Source organism: Montipora foliosa, chromosome 11 (assembly GCF_036669935.1).
Source record: "Montipora foliosa isolate CH-2021 chromosome 11, ASM3666993v2, whole genome shotgun sequence".
NCBI lineage: Eukaryota > Metazoa > Cnidaria > Anthozoa > Scleractinia > Acroporidae > Montipora > Montipora foliosa.
Window position 1 is genome coordinate 22,750,010 of NC_090879.1, and position 20,000 is coordinate 22,770,009.

A 20,000-nucleotide genomic window follows, 5' to 3' on the forward strand; every position below is an offset into this window, starting at 1 on the left:
AATGTGCGCGTCGGGTTAAAAAACAAGCATTTAATTGTCTATTTTTTGTTATGGCAAATAGCGGCAAGAATTTGCATTAAAAATCTTTTTTTAAATATATGCTTGCTTTCTTCCCGACGCGCGCACGTTTTTTGAAACTATAAACTCGCTTATTTAAGGCCCCTGCGTGCCGTGGAACAAATCCTGCCAAAGCTGAAATTCATCAAATCAGATCGTTACGATAAGCAATGCGAATTCGGTTGAAGGTGGGACTAATGTCAGTCCAATACAGGAAACACACTGAATCCTTTGAAAATGACAAGCCTTGGCAAATTAAAAATAATCATACTACTACTATTAAATGAATTACAATAGTATTACGGTGCCACGAGAAAATCCAACGCTCCTCTCGTGTTCTCTTTAAGCAATAGAGGACGTTTTCCGTGTTTCCATAGCGTCATCTTAACACTTGGGGGAGTTGGGAGAATTCTCGACAGTTATGCAAACCCTCGACTGCGTCTCGGGTTTGCATAACTGACTATCTCGAATTCTCCCAACTCCCCCTCGTGTTTAGATGAGGCTATGGAACACGGAAAAAAGTCCCCTATTGCTTTTCTGTTTTTTTTTTACTTCTAGATTGAAACAGATTTTCTTGATACATATTTCCTACCAGCCAATCAAAACGCGCGTCTGACAACACATAACCAATCAAAATTCGTGGTCACAGCCGTGTTTCCGTACTCTCATCTAAACACAGCTATTGACCAATGAGAGTGCGCGTACTATCCTAATTATTTTATAAAAACTTCTCGAATGCTTTGCAATCCGGTACACGCAAACTAAGTTCTTAACAAATCACTGCGCGCAAGTTTGGAATTTTTCCTTCAGGCCATACAGTTACCGAAAGTAATTATGCTGCATTTCAATTTTCTCTTACTGTTTTACAGATACCTTTCAGCCAGAGAAAGTTTCAATATAAGTGTATATCAAGGCTACAACACCTCGACACAAGAAAATTTTAAAGGGATAGAACGGACAACCGTCGGGAAAATTTTCTTGCGCTCATCTGTAACAATACACTGAAGACTTAAAGTGTTTGTAGTCCAAAATCATCATACCTGGTACTGGTTCTCGCACAAACTCGGGATCAAAATGTCTTAAGTCTAGTTGTCCCGTCTGTTGACGGAAAAGGTACAAAAATGAGGGTGTGAGTTTAACAACGTCAAAAGTGCATTTCAAAGCTACAGATTTAATGACAAAACGACTTACAGCAGCTTTAGCACTTTTTGTTTGCTATCCTGGAAGCGGGAGGAATAGTTTTTTTTCCTAACGCTCTGAGACAACCTTACGCAATTTCAAGCGAACAATCAAAGAGGAAAAAATACGGAATCGCGTCGCTCTCTCTCAAACCTTGGGAAAACTATTTGCTCCAGCATCCTGGGTGAATAATGTCACAACAAAAAACAAATTATTGGTGGGTCACAACTCGCATCCAATTTATGATTAATTAACGGAATAAATAAGCTAAAGATAAATCTAAAAATAAATCTGCTTTCAGAAAATGGTTGTTGCGGAAATAACGTGGGAACAAACCCTCGGAATACACTGGGTGCGACTTGCTGTTGTTTAGAGCGCCGCGTATGATTTTTGCGATTTTGCGACAAAACGCCTCCCTCTCCCCATCCCCAAATTATTCTATTGGGGGCAGAATAAAAATAATGCTATTCCCTTTATTCAGAAAACAGAATGAGAGTAAACAGAACAAGTAATTTGAATATTTCATGTATTGCTATCCTAGAATCCGAAAAAAATGGTGCTTTCGAAAAGAGACCATAAAAATGCTACCTTTCTAACTGAGTCTTCTCTTTGGAGATTTTGCTCCATCGATGTAGACAACATGTAATAACTCGAAACTAAACTAAAAATAATATCCATTGATTTTTAGCAAAGCGCAAGTTTTAACTCGAGATTTCTTGTTTGCTATTATTTTAGCTCTAATGAACAGCGCCGTTCCATACTTACCACGTTTGGATTGTAGGGCGGTTCAATTTTCTTATCGTATAGCATCTGCCAGTCAATACTTCGGAAAAACGGGTGGTTCTTTATTTCTTCCTATCGAACAACAAATGAATGTCAGAAATGTCACTTGGTTTCACATTCGAAGGGCTGAGCAAAATTGCCACTGAATTCCCTTTGTATTTAACCCAAATTGCATGCAACAGCTGCCAGTTCGGTGCTCAACCAACCCTTTCCCCCTCTTCAGCCTCACCCTCAATGCGTAGTAAACTTGTCTCAAAAGAAACGTTGATTGAACTCACAAAATCATTCTCTCCAACTCCTAGTCTTTTTGAGCGATCTTTCTGAAGAAGCTGCGAAACAAAAAGGTGGTAAGAGTCTGTGAAACATAGACGTACCACTTGAATAAAAAAATATTTTTGAGCGGCTTTTCCTCGCAACCACGCGAGGCCACAATGTTATTCACCTCTTGAGGTTAGTAAGAGTCATGCATGGAGAAATAAGAACGTGGAAACTCGTTTCGTTACATCATTCAAGCCACGTCGTTAAGTTAGTAAAAAAAAGAATAACACTCGTTATCAGTTGGGAGTTCACTTGTGGCGAAACTTCTCGGTGGCTGGAACACTTGTTGCCAATTACCACTAAAATTCGAAGTGGAAAAAGGAAGTGACTTACTCCTTCAAGGACGTTTCTTGCACTGGCGGATATGTTTGTTCTAAGGCGAAGTGGTTTGTGAAGAATATTATCATACATTTCTGCCGTATCTCGACTATAAAATGGCGGCTGAAAGGGAAAAGATATAAAAAGTGTATTTCAGAGAACTTTTACGACATACTAGACGCCAAAACATCTAACAAACGATTTATTATCCATCTTAATTGTAAACCAAGCAAGGAACTTTTTATTCGGGAAAGTGTGGCAGTTTTGTCTGACAAGCGCGGAGAAAAAACGAGGTTGGTTCTGCAACTGTCCAAATAATCAAAAGCACAAACATTTAAATTTACAATATTCACCGATAATCACTGAGCCTGAATACAAATTTTGATTTCTTACTTATACTTGTCTTGAACTGATAGTAATAAAAATGTTGTCGTTGCTAAAGATCGGTGAAGTGGCATAAAGCGGTGATGTACATTGTTATTGCCAGTTCCCTTTGGAGTTTTTCACGACTAATTGTTTGAGGGACTATTGGTTCAGTTCTGGCGATCTCGTAACAGCCGTGGTTGTCCTTGCCAAAGGTCGATCCGTAGCGGCTTAACCAGCGTCAAAATTCCATCACCCAAGAGTGAGATTTGCCTAAAATGGCCTAGTCCTCATCAGCGTCAAAAAAGTGTCTCTTTTTTAACCAAGTTTTGCGGGAAAATAAAGAATTAGGTAAAACATTTGGTCCACTGTTTATTTTCCCGCAAAACTTGGTTTAAAGTGCACACTTTTCTGACGCTGATGCTGACAAACCTGATACCAGATTCTTACTTTTGGGTAATGGACTCTTGCCATTTTCAGTGAAGATAGGCCAAAGCGATATTTTTCGACTACTGGTTTCCCGACGCATTTTACAATTTTCTCTCCGCATGCCCTATCCGCTAAAAATGCACAGGACAAACTAAATCTTCACCAAGCGCTAAAAGCGTGAAAGAATCCTGCAAGATAATTAATTTTCTTACCAATCCATACATCATTTCATATAAGACTGCACCAAGACACCACCAGTCAACAGTTTTGTCATATTCCTGCTTTCGAAGAACTTCTGGCGCTAAATACTGAGTACAAAAGTTGAAGTTATACCTCAAGGTGACCACACATTAAGCCTGCAATCATTTCTTCGGTGGGGATAAAATGCCGATTGAGTTTGCGAAATGGCTCGAGGAACAACATGCGATGCGGAATGTTATACATAATAACAGGAACAAACTGCTCTGCACTGTCTCAGGCCAAGCCCTTTTTAGGAAATGGTTTCCTATTATAATGCATGAGGGTGACATACCAACAAAAACACAGCGTTTGGGTCAGATGAATACCCCCGTAATTCATGATGCAGTTTTAATGTTAACCTTCATTAGAGAAAGGCAAATCTCTCAAGCCGAATTCTCACTAGCGACGCAGGAACAAGCTCAACACACGAAACACGCAATACTAACTTTGTTGTTCATTGCACGTTGCGTCTTTTGTCCTAACGGAAGGTACATGTGTACAAAGGGATCAAGAATCCACTGATCTTGCGTACAGTATGTTGTAGAATACCCGGCCTGTCCAAAACACTCTCTGTCGAAAGGCATGCTTTGCGCGTTTGTTTATGTTTTTATCCTACTCGATGAAGCCAGTGGGGAGAAAATAAGCGACAATTTGTGTCCTTTCCTACAAGCGAACGGAAAAGAAGCTGTCTTGAAGAATAGAAATGTATATTTCCAATAAATAAAGCAAAGAGCGGCTTTAACACTAAAATAATCGGGTTTCGTCAGTTAACACGGCCCGCATCGCGACAGCGATTCAAATATAAAACAGACATCGATAAAGTACACCTTTATTGTCTTCGATTCTTCGTTCTCGTAAAAAGGGCTGGACGTTTGTTTTTTACAACAATAATAAAAAAGAAATGCTATTATTTTGTTCGATACTATACAATTTGTGGCAGTCAGTTGTTCAAAAAGACTCCGCTGCAATCGAGTCACGTACACAAACATCTAGCTCATTTCCCCGACATAAGCTTTATAAGACGCAAAATCATTTCAGCCATAGGTTGTCTGATATAAGAAAAAAAAATTCAAGGTGAGAGGAGAACACATGTAGCTCACTCAGTACAAACGATGACTTCAGCAAACTCCAGTAATCCCTAACTGACTTCCGTGGCTCAGGTCTCTGAGGTTTTCATTCGGATATATCTCCATCGTTCCTTTATCACGGCCCAACTGCTCAGTTATCCACTGGTGATTTTCACCGTGTACATGGCGAATTTGTGGCCGACATATCAATAACGATTAAATCAACAAAACTACCGATTAGCAATAAAATGCACACATTTAAGGCAAAAGGAATAATAACACTAATAATATAATACTAATCCGGCATTAAATTCGAAAACTATTCCTCCGATTGCGATGGATTCAATACAAGATAGAGACATGCGACGGTCGATGGAGGATTCATGGTCCAAGACACTTAAGTCGAGGCGTGCTATGCATGCCGTTCGACAGAGAGCCTTTAAAAAAACTGCAAACTGCGGTTACTCTGTTATGCGCAAAAGCGCAACCGTTGCTATTCGGCTAAGTTCAAACACTGCCTAAGCTCCCACCTCCAAAAAGACATCGTCCAAAAACTACAGTCAAGTAACAAAAAAACATCGGGGTGTACATCGTTCTTAAACCGTCAACAGGTGTGGCATCCCATAGCGATGAACGTCACGGTTCCATGCAAGACATGCATAGGAGTGCCATGGGAACCTATGTTGCCGCGCAGCCACGTTGACATTGTTTACACGTTTCCAGTCATTTAGCCACTTATTATAGCTGCGTAGCCAGGAAGGAGGTAGCGTTGCTGCCAGTGGCCGGTCATTAAATTCATGAAAATGCATTAAATTTTCATCAAATTTTTCATTAAATGATATCCATATATGTATGTATGGAAGAAAATTTCCCGGGAGGCCCACGCCCTAATCACGTAAATCACCTCTTCAATTGCTGTGTTACCAGCATGGATGTCCTAGTGGTGTAGTACCACACCCGACTCAAGGCGAATTGTCTTTCAAACCTGTATATATTGAACCCACGTCACCCCGTTACTAGTCGGGGTGTGGATGAAGTACATAGCAGTCTATGTATATGTATTTTTCTATTAAAGTGGTTTTGATGCATTTTTTTTCACCTAGAGTTTGGATCCTACCTCGGGTGTGCCACAAAATGTTGACGTTGTCCCAGACGGTTCTATTCCTTCTTTACAAAGTCCGAAGTCGGTCAAAACAACATGACCCTAACACAAACATCAAAGAGATATGGGACAATGTATGATCTATTTAAGCAACAGAGGACTTTTTTCCGTGTTTACATAGCCTCATTTTATTCTAAACACGAGGGGAAGTTGGGGGAATTCGAGACAGTTATGCAAACCCGAGACGCAGTCAAGCACAAGCATGAGCATATGCTGTGTTTCGTTTTCACACGACGCATGCGAACGCAAGCATACTCTAACCTAAACACTGTTGACCGATGAAAACAAATGTTTGTGACAAGACAGAATGGAACTCTATCGTTAAAACACTCTTCAGTAAATTAGTATTACAACATTAGTGCTGTCAAGTTTGCAAAAAGGGAAAGACAGAAATCTCCTTAGGAACAAGAATCACCATAACAACAAGTCAAAGACTTTCTGTACCTTGAGTAGACTGTCAACACAATGGCAATAAACTAGCACATGCAATGAAATACATTTACCCACAATGTAGGAGGGCGGGAAAGAAAAGAACCCAAGTCAAGTCGAGATGAAACTCAAATTAGCCTAACTGTGGCTGTACCCAACTCCCCTCCATTTTTCCTCAGGGGGTGGGTATGACTGCCAAGGGCTACTCCCATAAAGTCTCAATGAAACAATCACACTGGACTGGTTTTATTTTTGTCCAAACCTTTCATTGTACCCTTGAGAAATCGACATCTTTATGTTAAGACGCTTAATAATTACTGGTACCAACCTTGTGATCTAGAAGAATATTTTCTGGTTTTAGATCTCTGCATAGGAATAGAAATAGAAACAGGAATGAATAACATGTCAAGTTGAACACAACATACCATTCTGGTGAACTTTTTAAGGAAGTATGAGTTAAAAGAGGATTCTTATAAACCTGTAGATTATCGCAAGTGAATGAAGATATCCAATTGCTGATGCTATTTCTGCAGCGTAGAATCTTGCCCTGAAAGAAAAAATTAATATAAAAAAAAAGAAGGTAAATGAATATCACACTGGTGACCTGAAAATAAACCATTTCTTCCTTTTTACTGTTGTTTTGTACTAATGCTCTTTCCTTTCTGTATTTTTTTCTCCCAGGAAAAGAAAAAGCAGAGATATTACAGCTACAAAAGTACAAATCACCGATAGTAATAGGTACACATAAGTAAATGCAGAGAACTTAAGTTTTACACTTAACCGGTACAAACCACAGACTCGTCACAAAACTCATTTTCTATGTAACAAGTGCTGATTTTTATTCTTCAATAGTTGAAAGAAAGCTTTTGTTACCAGCCACAAATCAATGTACAAGCAAAATATATCTAACAAGTTCCAACTAAATATGTATGGAGCAAAAACTAATAATAGTAATAACACTTCATTTGCTCTTGCACTTTACAATAATAGTAACTTATTATTTACCTTATGTTACTTTATAACACATACAGAAGGTACTGCTAGACTGAGATACCAGTGGAATGTTTTCAAGTTCCATTTGACATCACTTGCAAAAATTCAGATGATTTCAGGAAAAATCTTCCAAAAGTTGCCACTTTTTGAAATGATTTGAAGAATTATCATTATTCCTCATCCTTCACTTTTTGAGGGATTTTTTTCTTCAAAATCAGCTGAAGTGTTGAAAGTGACGTCAATTATTGATTGTTATCACTAACCTTGCTTCTGGGAAATACCGCTCTTTTTGTAAATGAAAGAAGAGCTGATGACAGGTAAGAAGAAAAATAATATGATGAGACTTAATTAGACTTTAACCAATGACCAGCTACCATGTCATTCATATTCTTTTTGTGTTCAGCGTATAAAAAATGAAAACATTTTGAAAACAAGTGAGATAATAAATACCGCTAAAGTGAGTTTTTTTCACCTTTTTAACCATGAACAAAAAAGTACAACATTTTAAACACTACATTGCATTACCTCTCCCCCATTGACATAATCCAAAACAAAGTAAAGCTTGTCTCTGGTTTGAAATGAATAATGCAAACCCTTAAGGTAAAAAAAAAATAGAACTGTACATCATTAAACTGAAAGGTTTCAGGCAAAATAATTATCATATTAAACTGACTTTTAGAAGATTGTTTTGTTGTTTAGGAAAATTTGCAAATGCAGCAAACCATCCACCTGACAAATCACTTCCGGGTGGATAACCCAATTATTGGTGGTTTTGGTGGCATTTATAGGCTTTATATGGATTTTCTGGTGGAAAGCATCTATTTATTACTAATATCGTCCTTTTGAGCCTACATATCCTCAATTAGAGGAGAGTGTCTAATCGGTGTGGGTGGGTGGGTCGTGGGTCATGGGTCCCTAACACTAACCTAACCCTAACCCTTTTTTTAATCAACGACTGGAAATTCTCGAAACAGACAAGACCTAAGACCAAGCACTGAGAGAGCTAATATATATCTCTTTTAATCTTCAAACAAACACGACCCACCACCCACAACCCACCCACCCACGTGATTTAGCCTCACCCCAATTAGAGATGCATGTCGGTAACTTACAGATACAAATGACTAAAAGGATAATATTACTATTGATGTTGATCTTTTGTTGATAGAGAATGGGGAATAACACCCACCCAAAAAAAGGGTGCTACCAACAGCAACCTGCCCTGCTAGAACCACAGAGCTGTGGGAGAATCTTGGGACCCAGGACACTAAACACTTGGTTTAAATTTAAAAGCAAAATTTTATATACACTGTAAGTCAAAAGTAACCATTTATAAGAACATAAGTAATGGGGAGTGATTAACCCAGACTCCCAGGGGATCCCCATTGACAAGTAAAATCGTCTGGCATTAGACAGAGTAAAATACTAAGTCTGGCCAGTTTAGGCCGGTTTGGACGTCAAAGGGGTTAATTAATTATCACTTGCCAGACTCTAGCCTATGTGTACTAAAAGTACTCACAACTAAGAAAGGATGTTTAACATTCATCAACAAAACGTTTCTTTCTGCCATTATGTGTTTCGCCTAAAAGATGAAAAGAGAAACATTCAGTCACATTTACATGTATCAGGAGCTTCATAAAATATCTCGTTTTAAAAAGACAAATACTGACAAACCTCATTTCGTTTTCTTATTGCTGCCTTGTTAAGAACTTTAATGGCATAGAACTGATCTTCTTGTTTGTTTTTGGCAAGAAAAACCTGAGGTAACAAGAAGAAAGGAAGTTGCAAATTTTATCTTTACTCATATTGTATTTTGCGCATTTAGAGATTACTTCCTGATATCATTCAACCAATTCGAGAACTGGGATTTTATAGTGGCATTGTCCATTTTCTGGCCCACTGGGAAGGGAAAATACTTTCTTCTCTATGCAAATAAAAACTTTTGCTAGCCCAAGGGTGCGACTAGCAGATGTTTTGAGCCCCGACAATGATACTTAGTCACGATTGTTATTTTGAGACAGGATATAAGGGACTGTACTGGTGAGCAACATTTCTTGTTTGTTGAGCACTGCCATTGTCACCTTTCGAGATGACCGTATGACTTGTGTCACAATAATTTACTGGAACCACATTTATTTTAAACAGTGGCAAGCTTTTTTATCTTACACCTGGAATCAGTTAGCTGACAATGTAAAGTTGTGTACTTTTAAACCATAAAAAAAACATTAAAAAATCAGTTTGTTTTGTATAAGAATGTGCACATTGGTTTTACATGAAATGAAGAGCATTATGGAATCTAGAGCAGAGTCCACACGTAACTTCCCTTTCCCAGAATATTGATGGGAAAGAAGACTATTAGCAGGAAAAAACCTGCATAACTTGTCTTAAGGAGAGGTTGAAGAAGAAGTTTAAACAGCCATGGATAACTTTTATTTAAGCCATACCTTTCCAAAGCTCCCTTTTCCAATCACTTTGAGAAAAAGAAAATCACTTGGCTTTGCCCTTTACAACAAGAATAACAAAAGAAGCACTGAATAAGTAGAAAGAGCTTCCTCTTTCTTTAATATACTGTACTTTTGTCTAATACCGTAACTACACATTATGGTTTTTATTCCGTTCTTGGAACTGGCAATGGAGGATCCCACAGAGTCTAAACTATTAAGGTAAACATTCAATTTGGTGAACTTGCATTAGTACAAGGGAATGATAAAAATGAGATACTGTATGTGCTAAAATGTATAGCATCATGCTAAACCTTACTTTTGATTATAGGAATCCCCAAGATCAATCCTGTTGATATCCTTGGCCTAAATAAGAAATCAGGAAAAATCCAGTGAATGGTAAATACATGGCTGTTATTGCCCAAGATAACCTGTAGTCTTTGTTGTAAATAGATCATTCTTAAGTAACACTCACAGTACCCTTCTCATTACTAATCTGACAGGGTGCAGGGATGGCGCAGTTGTGAGACCACTCGCCTCCCACCAATGTGACGCGGGTTTGATTCGCAGAGGCGGCATCATATGTGGGTTGAGTTTGTTGGTTCTCTGCTCTGCACAAGAGGTTTTTCTCCGCGTACTCCGGTTTTCCTCTGTCCTCAAAAACCAACATTTGATTAACGTTGATTTGCTGATTTCAGTCTACAGAGTCCCCAATTAGCGCTTGAGTGCTAGAATGACTAGACACTTAAATAAAGTGCCTTTCCTTTCTATCACCAGTGCGACACACTTACAAGAGAATCAGCTTCATCAGCACCAAATGGCTCAGCCTCATCATTGATTTGAGCATTCTTTGGGTTGTCCAGTGATAAAAACAGACGCACGTCAGGACTATTAAAGGAACAAGAACATTTGTTTTCTGTTAACCGGAGTTAAAAAACCATGTGAAGTCATCAAAATAATTACCACAAGAAACAACGTCCAAACCAGATAATACTCGTCAATGAGGCTCAGTTCATTTATTTACAGAATAGTTTAACAAAATGTAATGACACATGGTGGCTAATTTCAAAAGGACACAAAGTCCCATACAAGGTTAAGCCACACACCCCACCCCAGATGAAAAAAGAAGAGAAGTTCCCTAAAACATGTAAAAGAAATCCAACAAGAGCACAGGGTTAAAGGATTAATCCTACGATATTTAAACAAATGATCTTATATGAACATACAGCTGATGTTGTCTTGATCAAAGACTAATCTTAGATCAAAGACCAATCTTCATTCAGGGATAAAAGAATTAAAGACCTAGATTGTTGGTATGTCAGGGGTTGAATAAGAGAACTCTGACATGTTTGTCTATTACATAAAAATAATAGAAGCTGTGTTACATTATTATGATCTAATAATATCACTCAATACAAAGAGTTTATGTATCCTTACTGCTCAATCGCATTGGAATGGCTGATTATCTTGCTTGTGAATTCATTCAGTCCCTCTCTTCTCATTTTTATAAACTCTGATCAAATAATTGAACCAAAACAAAACTTATTAGTCCATAGACCAAATGCAAAAATGGCCCCAAATAAATATTCTTCTTCTTTTATCTTTGTGCAAATTAGACTGAGTAGCCTTGATTGGCAGCCAAGATGATTTCTTTCAGTTTTACTCTGCTCACGACGCTATTCAGCTAATTTGCAAAAAGATAAAAGAATAATAATTATTGGCAGCCACTTTTGCATTCGGTCTATGTTCATTCTTAGATGAAAATAACAAAACAAACTTAAAATAAAATAATGCATAGTTCTACCCGGATCAAAGTTATTTCCAAGTCTTCGTTTTCCTGGTAATTTGATGTTCAATTCAGGATAAACTTTCTTGATCTGAAAGCAACACAAACCATTTAACACTTCACTTTTCAGTCTGTCTAATTGGGTTAACGTAGCAAGCAAATCTTGTATCAGACAGATTATGACAAATATTTGTCAGACACTTTCAGGCATGGATTGGCCCAAGGCTGCTTACAATGCAGCCAAAAGATGACATGATGGCATTGATGATGATGGTGATGATGAATGGACCATATCTGAGTGGAGGATGTAAACTGCAAGTTGCAGGTTTCATGTCATTGTTTCACCAAAGCTTCCAGAAAGAACCCAAACCTTTACTAATGCTAACATTAAGCCTAAAAAATAATATTTAAGCCTAAGGTTAGCATTTTTGTAAAGGTCTGGGTTGTTTCAGTTATAAATATAAAATAAATATTGCTAGTGCTAATCACCCTTACTTGCAGTTGAGGACTGAATTTCGAAGGGCGCAGCTCACGACATCGGGCTGAAAGTATATAAAGGCGCCTCTGGATCCGCTATACAGTTCATGTTTGATGTCGGAGCACAGCACCACAGCTAGATGTCAATTAGCTGTGAGTCGATTTTGATGAGGGAGGAAAACCGGAGTACCCGGAGAAAAACCCTCGAGTCAGGTTGAGATCGACTGAAACTCAGCCCACATGCTGGCCGAGGCCAGAATTAAACCCCGGCTTGCAGTGGTGGGAGGCCCGATAACCACTAACCCTGACTCCCCAAAAAACAATAACCTGCAACCTTTAACTGCAACCTGCACTTTACACCTTCTGATCTTTGAGAGGTTTTGCTGTACAAGTGCAGTAATGAGTTTTGCTACCTACACAGGCAAAATGAAATTTACAAAACTCAGTCTGTATTATAAAACATCAAGTCTCCTTTCAAAAAGGTGCTGACAACACATCTTCTCTTTTTAACCATTACCTTTCCTTTGTAAAAAACTTGTAACCTTTGAAAATGTACATTAAATCAGGGTTCATACTCTTTTAAGCACTTCACATTCCATGACTTTTTCCATGACCTTCTCTAGCTTTCCACAACCTTAAGTTTCACTGTCACGTAAGAAAATTTTCAAAACTATCCTTAAGTGAGGATTTTACTCTGATAAAATTGGAAGAAATTAACAACCTCTTTCTGCCCAACTTAGTGAAACTTCCAATTGTTTTATAGAAACTTGTCTTTATTCCATTTTATTCTTGTTTTGATGACACTGCATTGATTAATTTACCATACATTTTATAATTAACAACTATTCAGCGAAGTGGAGGTGGCTAGGGGTGGATATTTAAATATCCAATGCTAGCCACCGACACTGAGGTGAATAGTTGTTTTAGTATATACTAAAACAGTGAGATAATATACAGCACAAAAAATTAATTTGGATGTTTTCTTCACTTGTCACGGATGCAAATTGGGACGCCATTTTTTCCCCGAGTTGCTCGGAGGTAAATAGCACAGGATATTCGGAGTTTGACGAGCCAATCAGTGCACGAGTTCAACGCTATCCACTGTTTTAGTATATACTAATTATAATTTTCAACGACTTTCCATGACCGACCATAAAATTCCATGACTGTCCAGGTTTTCCACGATCCGTACAAACCCTGTAAATTTAAGACCCAACCGCACTAACCTTTTCATACAGATTATAGAATTCATTGTATCTTCGGAAAATGAAATAACTTCGTCCATCAGGAAGCTTGACAAGGACTTTATATACCTTAAGAAATGAAAAAAGGAAAATGATGGTAAAGTATATACCAATGCTTTTACTGGATGGGTAGAGTGGCATTAGAAGCCTGTCTGACAGTATACAGAAAAAAAATATTAAACTAAAGAAAACACCTTAAAAACCCAGTAGTTGTAACAAACCAGTTTGTTGGTGGCGTTGAAGGCCAGTGGAAGTCCTGACTCTTTTGGTTCAGCATTGGATGAAAGAAGGAGTCATGGGCCATGGCAAACCAGCTGGATCGTCAGTAGAGTCTCCAGGTGTGTTAAATTCTGTAGTTTAGCAGAGTTTTTTTTTTTCCAAAAAAGGGAAAGAAAACAGAGCTTCCTGTGGGGACCCAAATTAAAAAAAAAAGGAACCCAAGGAGACTCTGACAGAACCCAGGGTTCACTGTTTTCAAAGGACATGCTTGAAACAGCAACACAGTGGTTTGTATATAAATCTCTCAGGTAAAATGTTCGGAGAGAAGCAAATGGAGTGAAAACTGTGCAACTCACAGCCCTGAGGAAATGTAATAGTTGTCACATAACAATAATATTATTTTAAATAGTTTGATTCACAAAGGGTGTAGAGTTTATCCCAAAATCATTTAAATATTTAACAGCATCCAAAGAACACCTTGAACTAACGGAAAATACGTCATGTAAGACCATTTTGATGATTTTCTAAAAGGAAGCGAAAATAGAGAATAAGACGGAACTGACTGAAAGATAACTTTACTATTAAAGTTCACAACTACAGAAAAAACGTATTTACAAAAGTGCGATGACTTTGTAAACCAGCTAGGAAAAACACGATTTCAACTTTTTTTCCAGCTGATAGCTGTTCCCGAATGAATGTTGCCTTGCGTCGACAAATTTGCTGCAATTTTGAGATTGTGAATAAAGGAAGCTTGTAAAACGGCAAGATTATCGTGTTCTTCGTCGTAATCTGACAACGCTATCAGCTCCAACTTAAAAACAAACATTACAAGAAAAAACCCAAAAGCTATCACAGAAAATTAAAGGACTAACCGACGAAGATCGATTATTTTGTCAGTAGGAAAGTTTTTCCACCTTTTTACTTACCGTAAAACGCTTGGACTTGTCAGAGCTTAATGTCTCAGAATCTGGAACAGTTACACCGATCTGCTGAGACATTCCTGCTTAAGAGAACCACCCTGGATTTTAAACTTTCAAGTGTGCGTTTCCGCGCGAGCGACTTGTCAGGAAGAAGTTATTACTTTGTTCGCGGTTTTCGACGACAGAAACGGTACTGCAGCGTGAAATATAAACCTGAGATTTTACGAAAAATGACATATATGTCGATGACAATTTCCTGAAGAAAGAGTCATTTGTACTTACACCCTACAGTAAACAACCTTAAAACAACTTTTCCAAGATATGAATAAAAAGTTTTTTTTAAATTTCAGTGTGGGATTGGTGACTAAGGATGGGCCCAGTCTCGTTCCCAGTTTTCCTCAACACCGTAAATATCGAGGCGTTGCCAGGGCGTGGCCAGACTTGTTTTCGTCGGGCAATTTGTGAACACAGGTACTGAAGTGATCCTTTTTATCTGGACGATTTAGGTCATTGTCTCTTTTAGACGCCAGAAAAATTCAGGCGGCTTTCAACGTTGAAGTCGTCTGAATTTTTCGGTGTCTTTAAGAGACTATTTGCTTAAATTGTACTTGTAGACAGTTTTTTATCCAAGGGCCAGCTGAACAAAGCACAAGCGCCGGATCTTGGGAGATCTAACCAGCAAATAATATTTGGACTAAAAAGAAAATAATTATGTACGCCATTAAATCAATTAAATAAAATTAAATTAAATTAATTAAAAATAGTTAATTAAAAATAATTAACTAAAAATAATTAACTAAATTAAAATTAATTAAATTGTACGTCCAGACAAGTGCGAGGTTCATGTATTTGATGCCGTTTTTAATGGGATAAATTTGCTGATTGCTAAAGCTTCGGCTTGCTAACATCTAAACAGTGACTGCTAGTACATGTAATTAGCAGGGGCTGTCAACATCTTAACTTGTCCCGAAGACCTCGTAATATATTCACTGTTAACAGTTTGCCTTCGAACTGAGAGTCATTCAGGCGCAAGCGACGGCCAGGCTTTGATTTGGTGCGTCCTACGGGACAGGAAAATGAACCATATGAAATACCCGCTAAAAATGATTTTATAATTAAAGTAAGAGTTCATTCAAGATAACACAAATCTAGTTGATTTATTGGGTAAGCTTGTTTCCAGAGATGTCTGCAAAGGAAGTAGCGTGCTCGAGCACAATACTCCAATTTTGTCACGCTGCGTGGGTTTATATGATGTTATGCAGTCAGTCCAACATCGTGGAAACTGTAGCCTGCGTAGCTGGCTGGATTTTAACCTGCAATCTTGGACAAAACTGTTGAGACAGTGACACAAATTCACCTTTATTTTTACACACCGCTACTCGCACTCCCCTTCCCACTCCCCTCCCCCCTCAGTCAACGTTGCTACGTCTTGTCATCTGTCCTACAGTATATTTCCAACCATGCAAGATAAATCAACATTGAGTTTGGGGAGAGGGGAAAGAGCGGCTTTTAAAGGGATAATTTTCTGGAGTTCCCTAAAATGTCTGTGTGTCTCAAAAGGTTTTGTCTAAGATTGTGGGCGAGAGTGTCCTAGAGAGCAACAACAACAACAACAACAACAACAACAACAACAACAACAACATTTATTGTACCCGACAGATTTAAATAAAGTAGGTTACAAAAATAATTAAATTTAAATATGATAACTAAAAGGGTACCAGCACCCTGAAATATCTATAAAGTTAAAAATGTCAGGGCGCTGGATCAGATAAATTGAATTAAATGTTAACAGCGGAGGTACAATATGGAGAGTACATTTTAACTAACTATCGTACACACAAACGTAACACTAACACTAACATGCACATAAACGTGACAACTACAGTGTATAAGGTAATCTTAAAAATACAGCTAGAAAGAATATGTAATCTTTTAAACATTTTCGTAATATTTTAAAATGAACCTATTTACGAAGAGTATCATCAATATAATTTAAGATAATGTTCCTTAAGACTTAATTTAAATTTTGAAAGAGAGGCAGTTTTAATCTCTTCTTTAATTGAATTCCAAATCATATGCGCTCGAAATCTTATATTAAATTTACCATAGTTCGTTCTAACTCTGGGAAGGTAATATGATTGTTTCGCTGCAGATCTTGTATTATATTGATGAACCTCACTCACTTCAGAAAAAAAGGTATCAAAAACAAGAGGTAATAATCTATTTTTAAATCTATACATAAATAATGCAATATGATAGGAGACCAGGTCTTGTAGTTTAATAATATTTAATTTTTTAAACAAAGGACTTGAGTGCTCATCGAATTTTGAGAATGTCATGTAGCGTAAAGCTTTTTTTTGTAAAACAAAGAGAGGTTGTAAAGCAGTTGGATAGGTGTTGCCCTAGCAACAGCAGTTGTTATCTGCGATAAGAATTGCGACCCGATTTCCGTCGCTCCTCAACCGTTCGTAAACGTTCAACATTTGACCAACATTGGTTCAACAACAGTTGAACGGGTGTTGGGCAAATATTGTACGCAAAAACAAAGTTGTACGGAGGCCGTTCAAACGGTGCCAACATTGCGCCAACAAAAGAACCAACACTTTCGCGAAATTTGATCGCGAGGAACTAAGAACTAGAAACCAGACTCTCTCGTCCAGATGAACGACGTGCCGCCAGGTCAAAACTAATTTCCATCCCTCAAACTGACATTGGACATTTCGTCCAATTGCGTTTGGACGCAATATCCCATGTTAATATCGTGCCGCCATATTGATTTGTCGATCATGGAGCGATATGAGCATGCGTGTGTTCTACAATTGTTGAAGAGAGTAGTCAAGCGTCTTCAACACCATTCAACATTCTCGAGAACAAAAGAAAAGTTGAATCGATGTTGAATGAAAGTTTAAACCGATTTAAACTTGATTCAACACGCTTTCAACATTTTTTACGCTTTCAACAATGTTGGACGGCCTGTTCAAACGCACCGAACATTTGGTTCAACAAAGTGTTGAATGCATGTTGAAGCAAATGTTGAAACTGTTTAAACCGGCGGGCCTTTAGACTCACACACACGATACCGCTGGCTAAACAGGCAAGGCAAACTAATTGTTAAACTAAAGAAGTTCTGAAAATTGTGACATTCGCAATTTATGTTACTCACATTAATGTCATTCACAAAAGTCCGATTTCCCCGTTTCTGTTATTCTATCAACGTGAACTTGAGAAATGTTGTTTAATGAGCCTTCATGAAAATACTCTACCCTGGTTTCTATACAGTAAAAAAATGATGTATACACATGTCTTAGTAAACGCACGAGAAATATAAATAATTGTGTATCACCAAAAAGATTTAACTAACACGGCGTCGCTTTACAATCAGTTTCTGGACTTGCAGTAACTCGTGTAACACATCGTTGGCTGTTGGCCTTTGTCGAGGGTTAATGGCATTGCACTTGTTCATTATTTCCCTGAGCTGGCTTTTCACAAAATCACTTCCTTTTACTGTGCCAAAGATCTTGTCTGCCACCCAAGGTATTTTCCAGATGTCGATTTTTTCGTCGAATACCGGTCTTAATTGGAATGGCAAAGGTTCTGACAATCTAGGCCATCCTTGGCGCTCTGTCTCAAGCTGCAACGAAAGTGACACATTGGGCTTCCTGTGACATCCTCCTTGCTCAGTTACCTCTTCCAAGCCGTCGACGTCGTTTACAACCAACTGAAAATCGTCTGTGATCAAGTACTGATCCAATAATTTATCTAAAAATGGACTATCGCACATGACACGGACTCCAATTGGACTGTTGTGTAAATATCTCAGGACCTTTGCATACGCCACTATGAGTTGCATTCTTGTCTGTATATTGTTGTATTTCGAAAGCTCTTTGTGTTGAAAAAGTCTGTCTAGAAATCGAAGACTCCCGTACTTGTAGTACATTGTAACAATCTGGAAGTGTTAAATGAAAAAAAACCGATTAAGAATAGCGCCAGGGAAAAGAAGAAAAGCAAACTGTAAGGGCTCTAGAACTCCAATGCTCTAGCTCGAACAGACACCTTACAAACACACCTCTATCTTTATGATCGAAAACACGCTATAGTCTATAACACGCCATAGTCTATAAAATTGCTCTCTCGGCTCTTTACTGTAAGTGTAAAGGCAGTGAGATTTTTTTCTGATGCGACAGTGTATTACGGAACCCAAAGGAACCCAATGAAATGCTAGGCAGAAAGACTTAAGAATGTGCCAGAAAAATGAAAGTAAGGGAAAGGAAAACAAAAATTTTGCTCATTTGAACTTTTAGGTAGTTGGTAGTTGGTACAGTATAAAGAGTCAAATTCACGGATTGTAAAAAAATGTAAAGAAAGTTGAAATCATACAATTCCAAGTGGAAACTGAGTAGAGTCACAATGTATTGTGCTGATGAATGTCCAACAAACGTTATTCTCTACGTTCTCAAATCCCATATACACATCTTGTTTTCGATTTCTCATGGAACCGGGACATGAAAATGTTCCAAGAGAAATCGAAAGCAATGCCGATGCAATTCTTTTGGGGGTAAAAGAGGCGTATTATGGTGAATTTGTGGCTAAACTTCAGAATACCCGGCCACTTATTTGCATTTCATTGAATAAGAATAGGGAATTTGTTTATTGATTGCACAAAGACACTAATGAAAGTTCAAAAACGCTAATGAACCTGTACAAACACATTCATGATTGACAAATAGCTTGCTTTCGATATATTAAAATTCAGTTCTAGACAAAAGGCATCATCTCGAGGCTCTGGGGAATAAACTCATACAAATCCTTATATTTATTCCCCAGAGCCTCGAGATGATGCCTTTTGTTTAGGACTGAAGTTTAATATATCGAAAGTGGGCTATTCTATGCTAAATACGTTAATGAACGTTCCATCGCAGTCTTGAAACTCTGTTCGTGTTAATAGCTGTGGTTACACACACACCTTCGGTTTGGGGCCTTCCGAACGGTAAATGGCTTGGGTTTTGTTAAGCTAAGGTTTCATGTTACCCTTGGGAGTGCTGTTCAGGGTAAAATATAATTAGATATGAGTTCACTATCCTTGCAAATTAGTTCTGCTTTATGAGGATTGGCCAAGCCACCTCAGGGAGCAGATAAACCTTACTTTTCAGTTCAGGAACTGTCATGGGAAGTTCTTTTGTTCTTTTTTTATGTATCCATGGAAATAACCTTAGGGAAGTTTCGGTCTAGGGAAAGCGCTTATTGTATGCCTGTTCGCTCCAGGGAGCTTAGCCTCGAGACGTTTTTGACATAAACCGGGAGTGAGCTGAACTAAATTCCAGAATACCAGTCACTTATTTGCACATGAATGGCGTGTATAATTATTTTTAACTTGTGTTGACAAGACCACATTTTATATCGCTGAGTATCTTTTCATTATTACAGACGATAAGTTTCAAAATCTTAGTTCCGTCCATGCCTTCAAAAAATCGCGAGTTTAAACTCCCCATAGATGAGTTCACGCTAGTGCATCATGGGTAATCAGCGCAAAATGGAGAGAAATTCAAAGGTTTATGAGGAAGTTCAAAACGATGAA

At 38.1% G+C, this 20,000-nt stretch overlaps 2 protein-coding genes across 2 annotated transcripts in view; both read right to left on the reverse strand.

Moving 5' to 3' along the window:
* LOC137975399 (serine/threonine-protein kinase Sgk1-like) overlaps window positions 1-14,784 on the reverse strand; it is a 15,447-nt gene extending 663 nt beyond the window's left edge. The window contains exons 1-19 of the mRNA XM_068822506.1: window positions 14,432-14,784; window positions 13,269-13,355; window positions 11,584-11,656; window positions 11,217-11,292; window positions 10,571-10,667; window positions 10,099-10,145; window positions 9,783-9,840; window positions 9,013-9,096; window positions 8,858-8,920; window positions 7,864-7,932; window positions 7,602-7,645; window positions 6,824-6,892; window positions 6,674-6,710; window positions 5,872-5,958; window positions 3,660-3,755; window positions 2,671-2,778; window positions 2,298-2,348; window positions 2,002-2,091; window positions 1,098-1,155 (exon numbers count right to left, since the gene is read on the reverse strand). Coding sequence (XP_068678607.1) covers window positions 1,098-1,155; window positions 2,002-2,091; window positions 2,298-2,348; window positions 2,671-2,778; window positions 3,660-3,755; window positions 5,872-5,958; window positions 6,674-6,710; window positions 6,824-6,892; window positions 7,602-7,645; window positions 7,864-7,932; window positions 8,858-8,920; window positions 9,013-9,096; window positions 9,783-9,840; window positions 10,099-10,145; window positions 10,571-10,667; window positions 11,217-11,292; window positions 11,584-11,656; window positions 13,269-13,355; window positions 14,432-14,503 — 1,366 coding nt within the window. The 5' untranslated portion in view covers window positions 14,504-14,784. The remainder of the gene's footprint in view (window positions 1-1,097; window positions 1,156-2,001; window positions 2,092-2,297; window positions 2,349-2,670; window positions 2,779-3,659; window positions 3,756-5,871; window positions 5,959-6,673; window positions 6,711-6,823; window positions 6,893-7,601; window positions 7,646-7,863; window positions 7,933-8,857; window positions 8,921-9,012; window positions 9,097-9,782; window positions 9,841-10,098; window positions 10,146-10,570; window positions 10,668-11,216; window positions 11,293-11,583; window positions 11,657-13,268; window positions 13,356-14,431) is intronic.
* Window positions 14,785-16,051: 1,267 nt separating this feature from the next.
* Window positions 16,052-20,000, reverse strand: part of LOC137975087 (protein O-mannose kinase-like) — a 6,347-nt gene continuing 2,398 nt past the window's right edge. Inside the window, exon 3 of the mRNA XM_068822140.1 lies at window positions 16,052-18,371. Coding sequence (XP_068678241.1) covers window positions 17,778-18,371 — 594 coding nt within the window. The 3' untranslated portion in view covers window positions 16,052-17,777. The remainder of the gene's footprint in view (window positions 18,372-20,000) is intronic.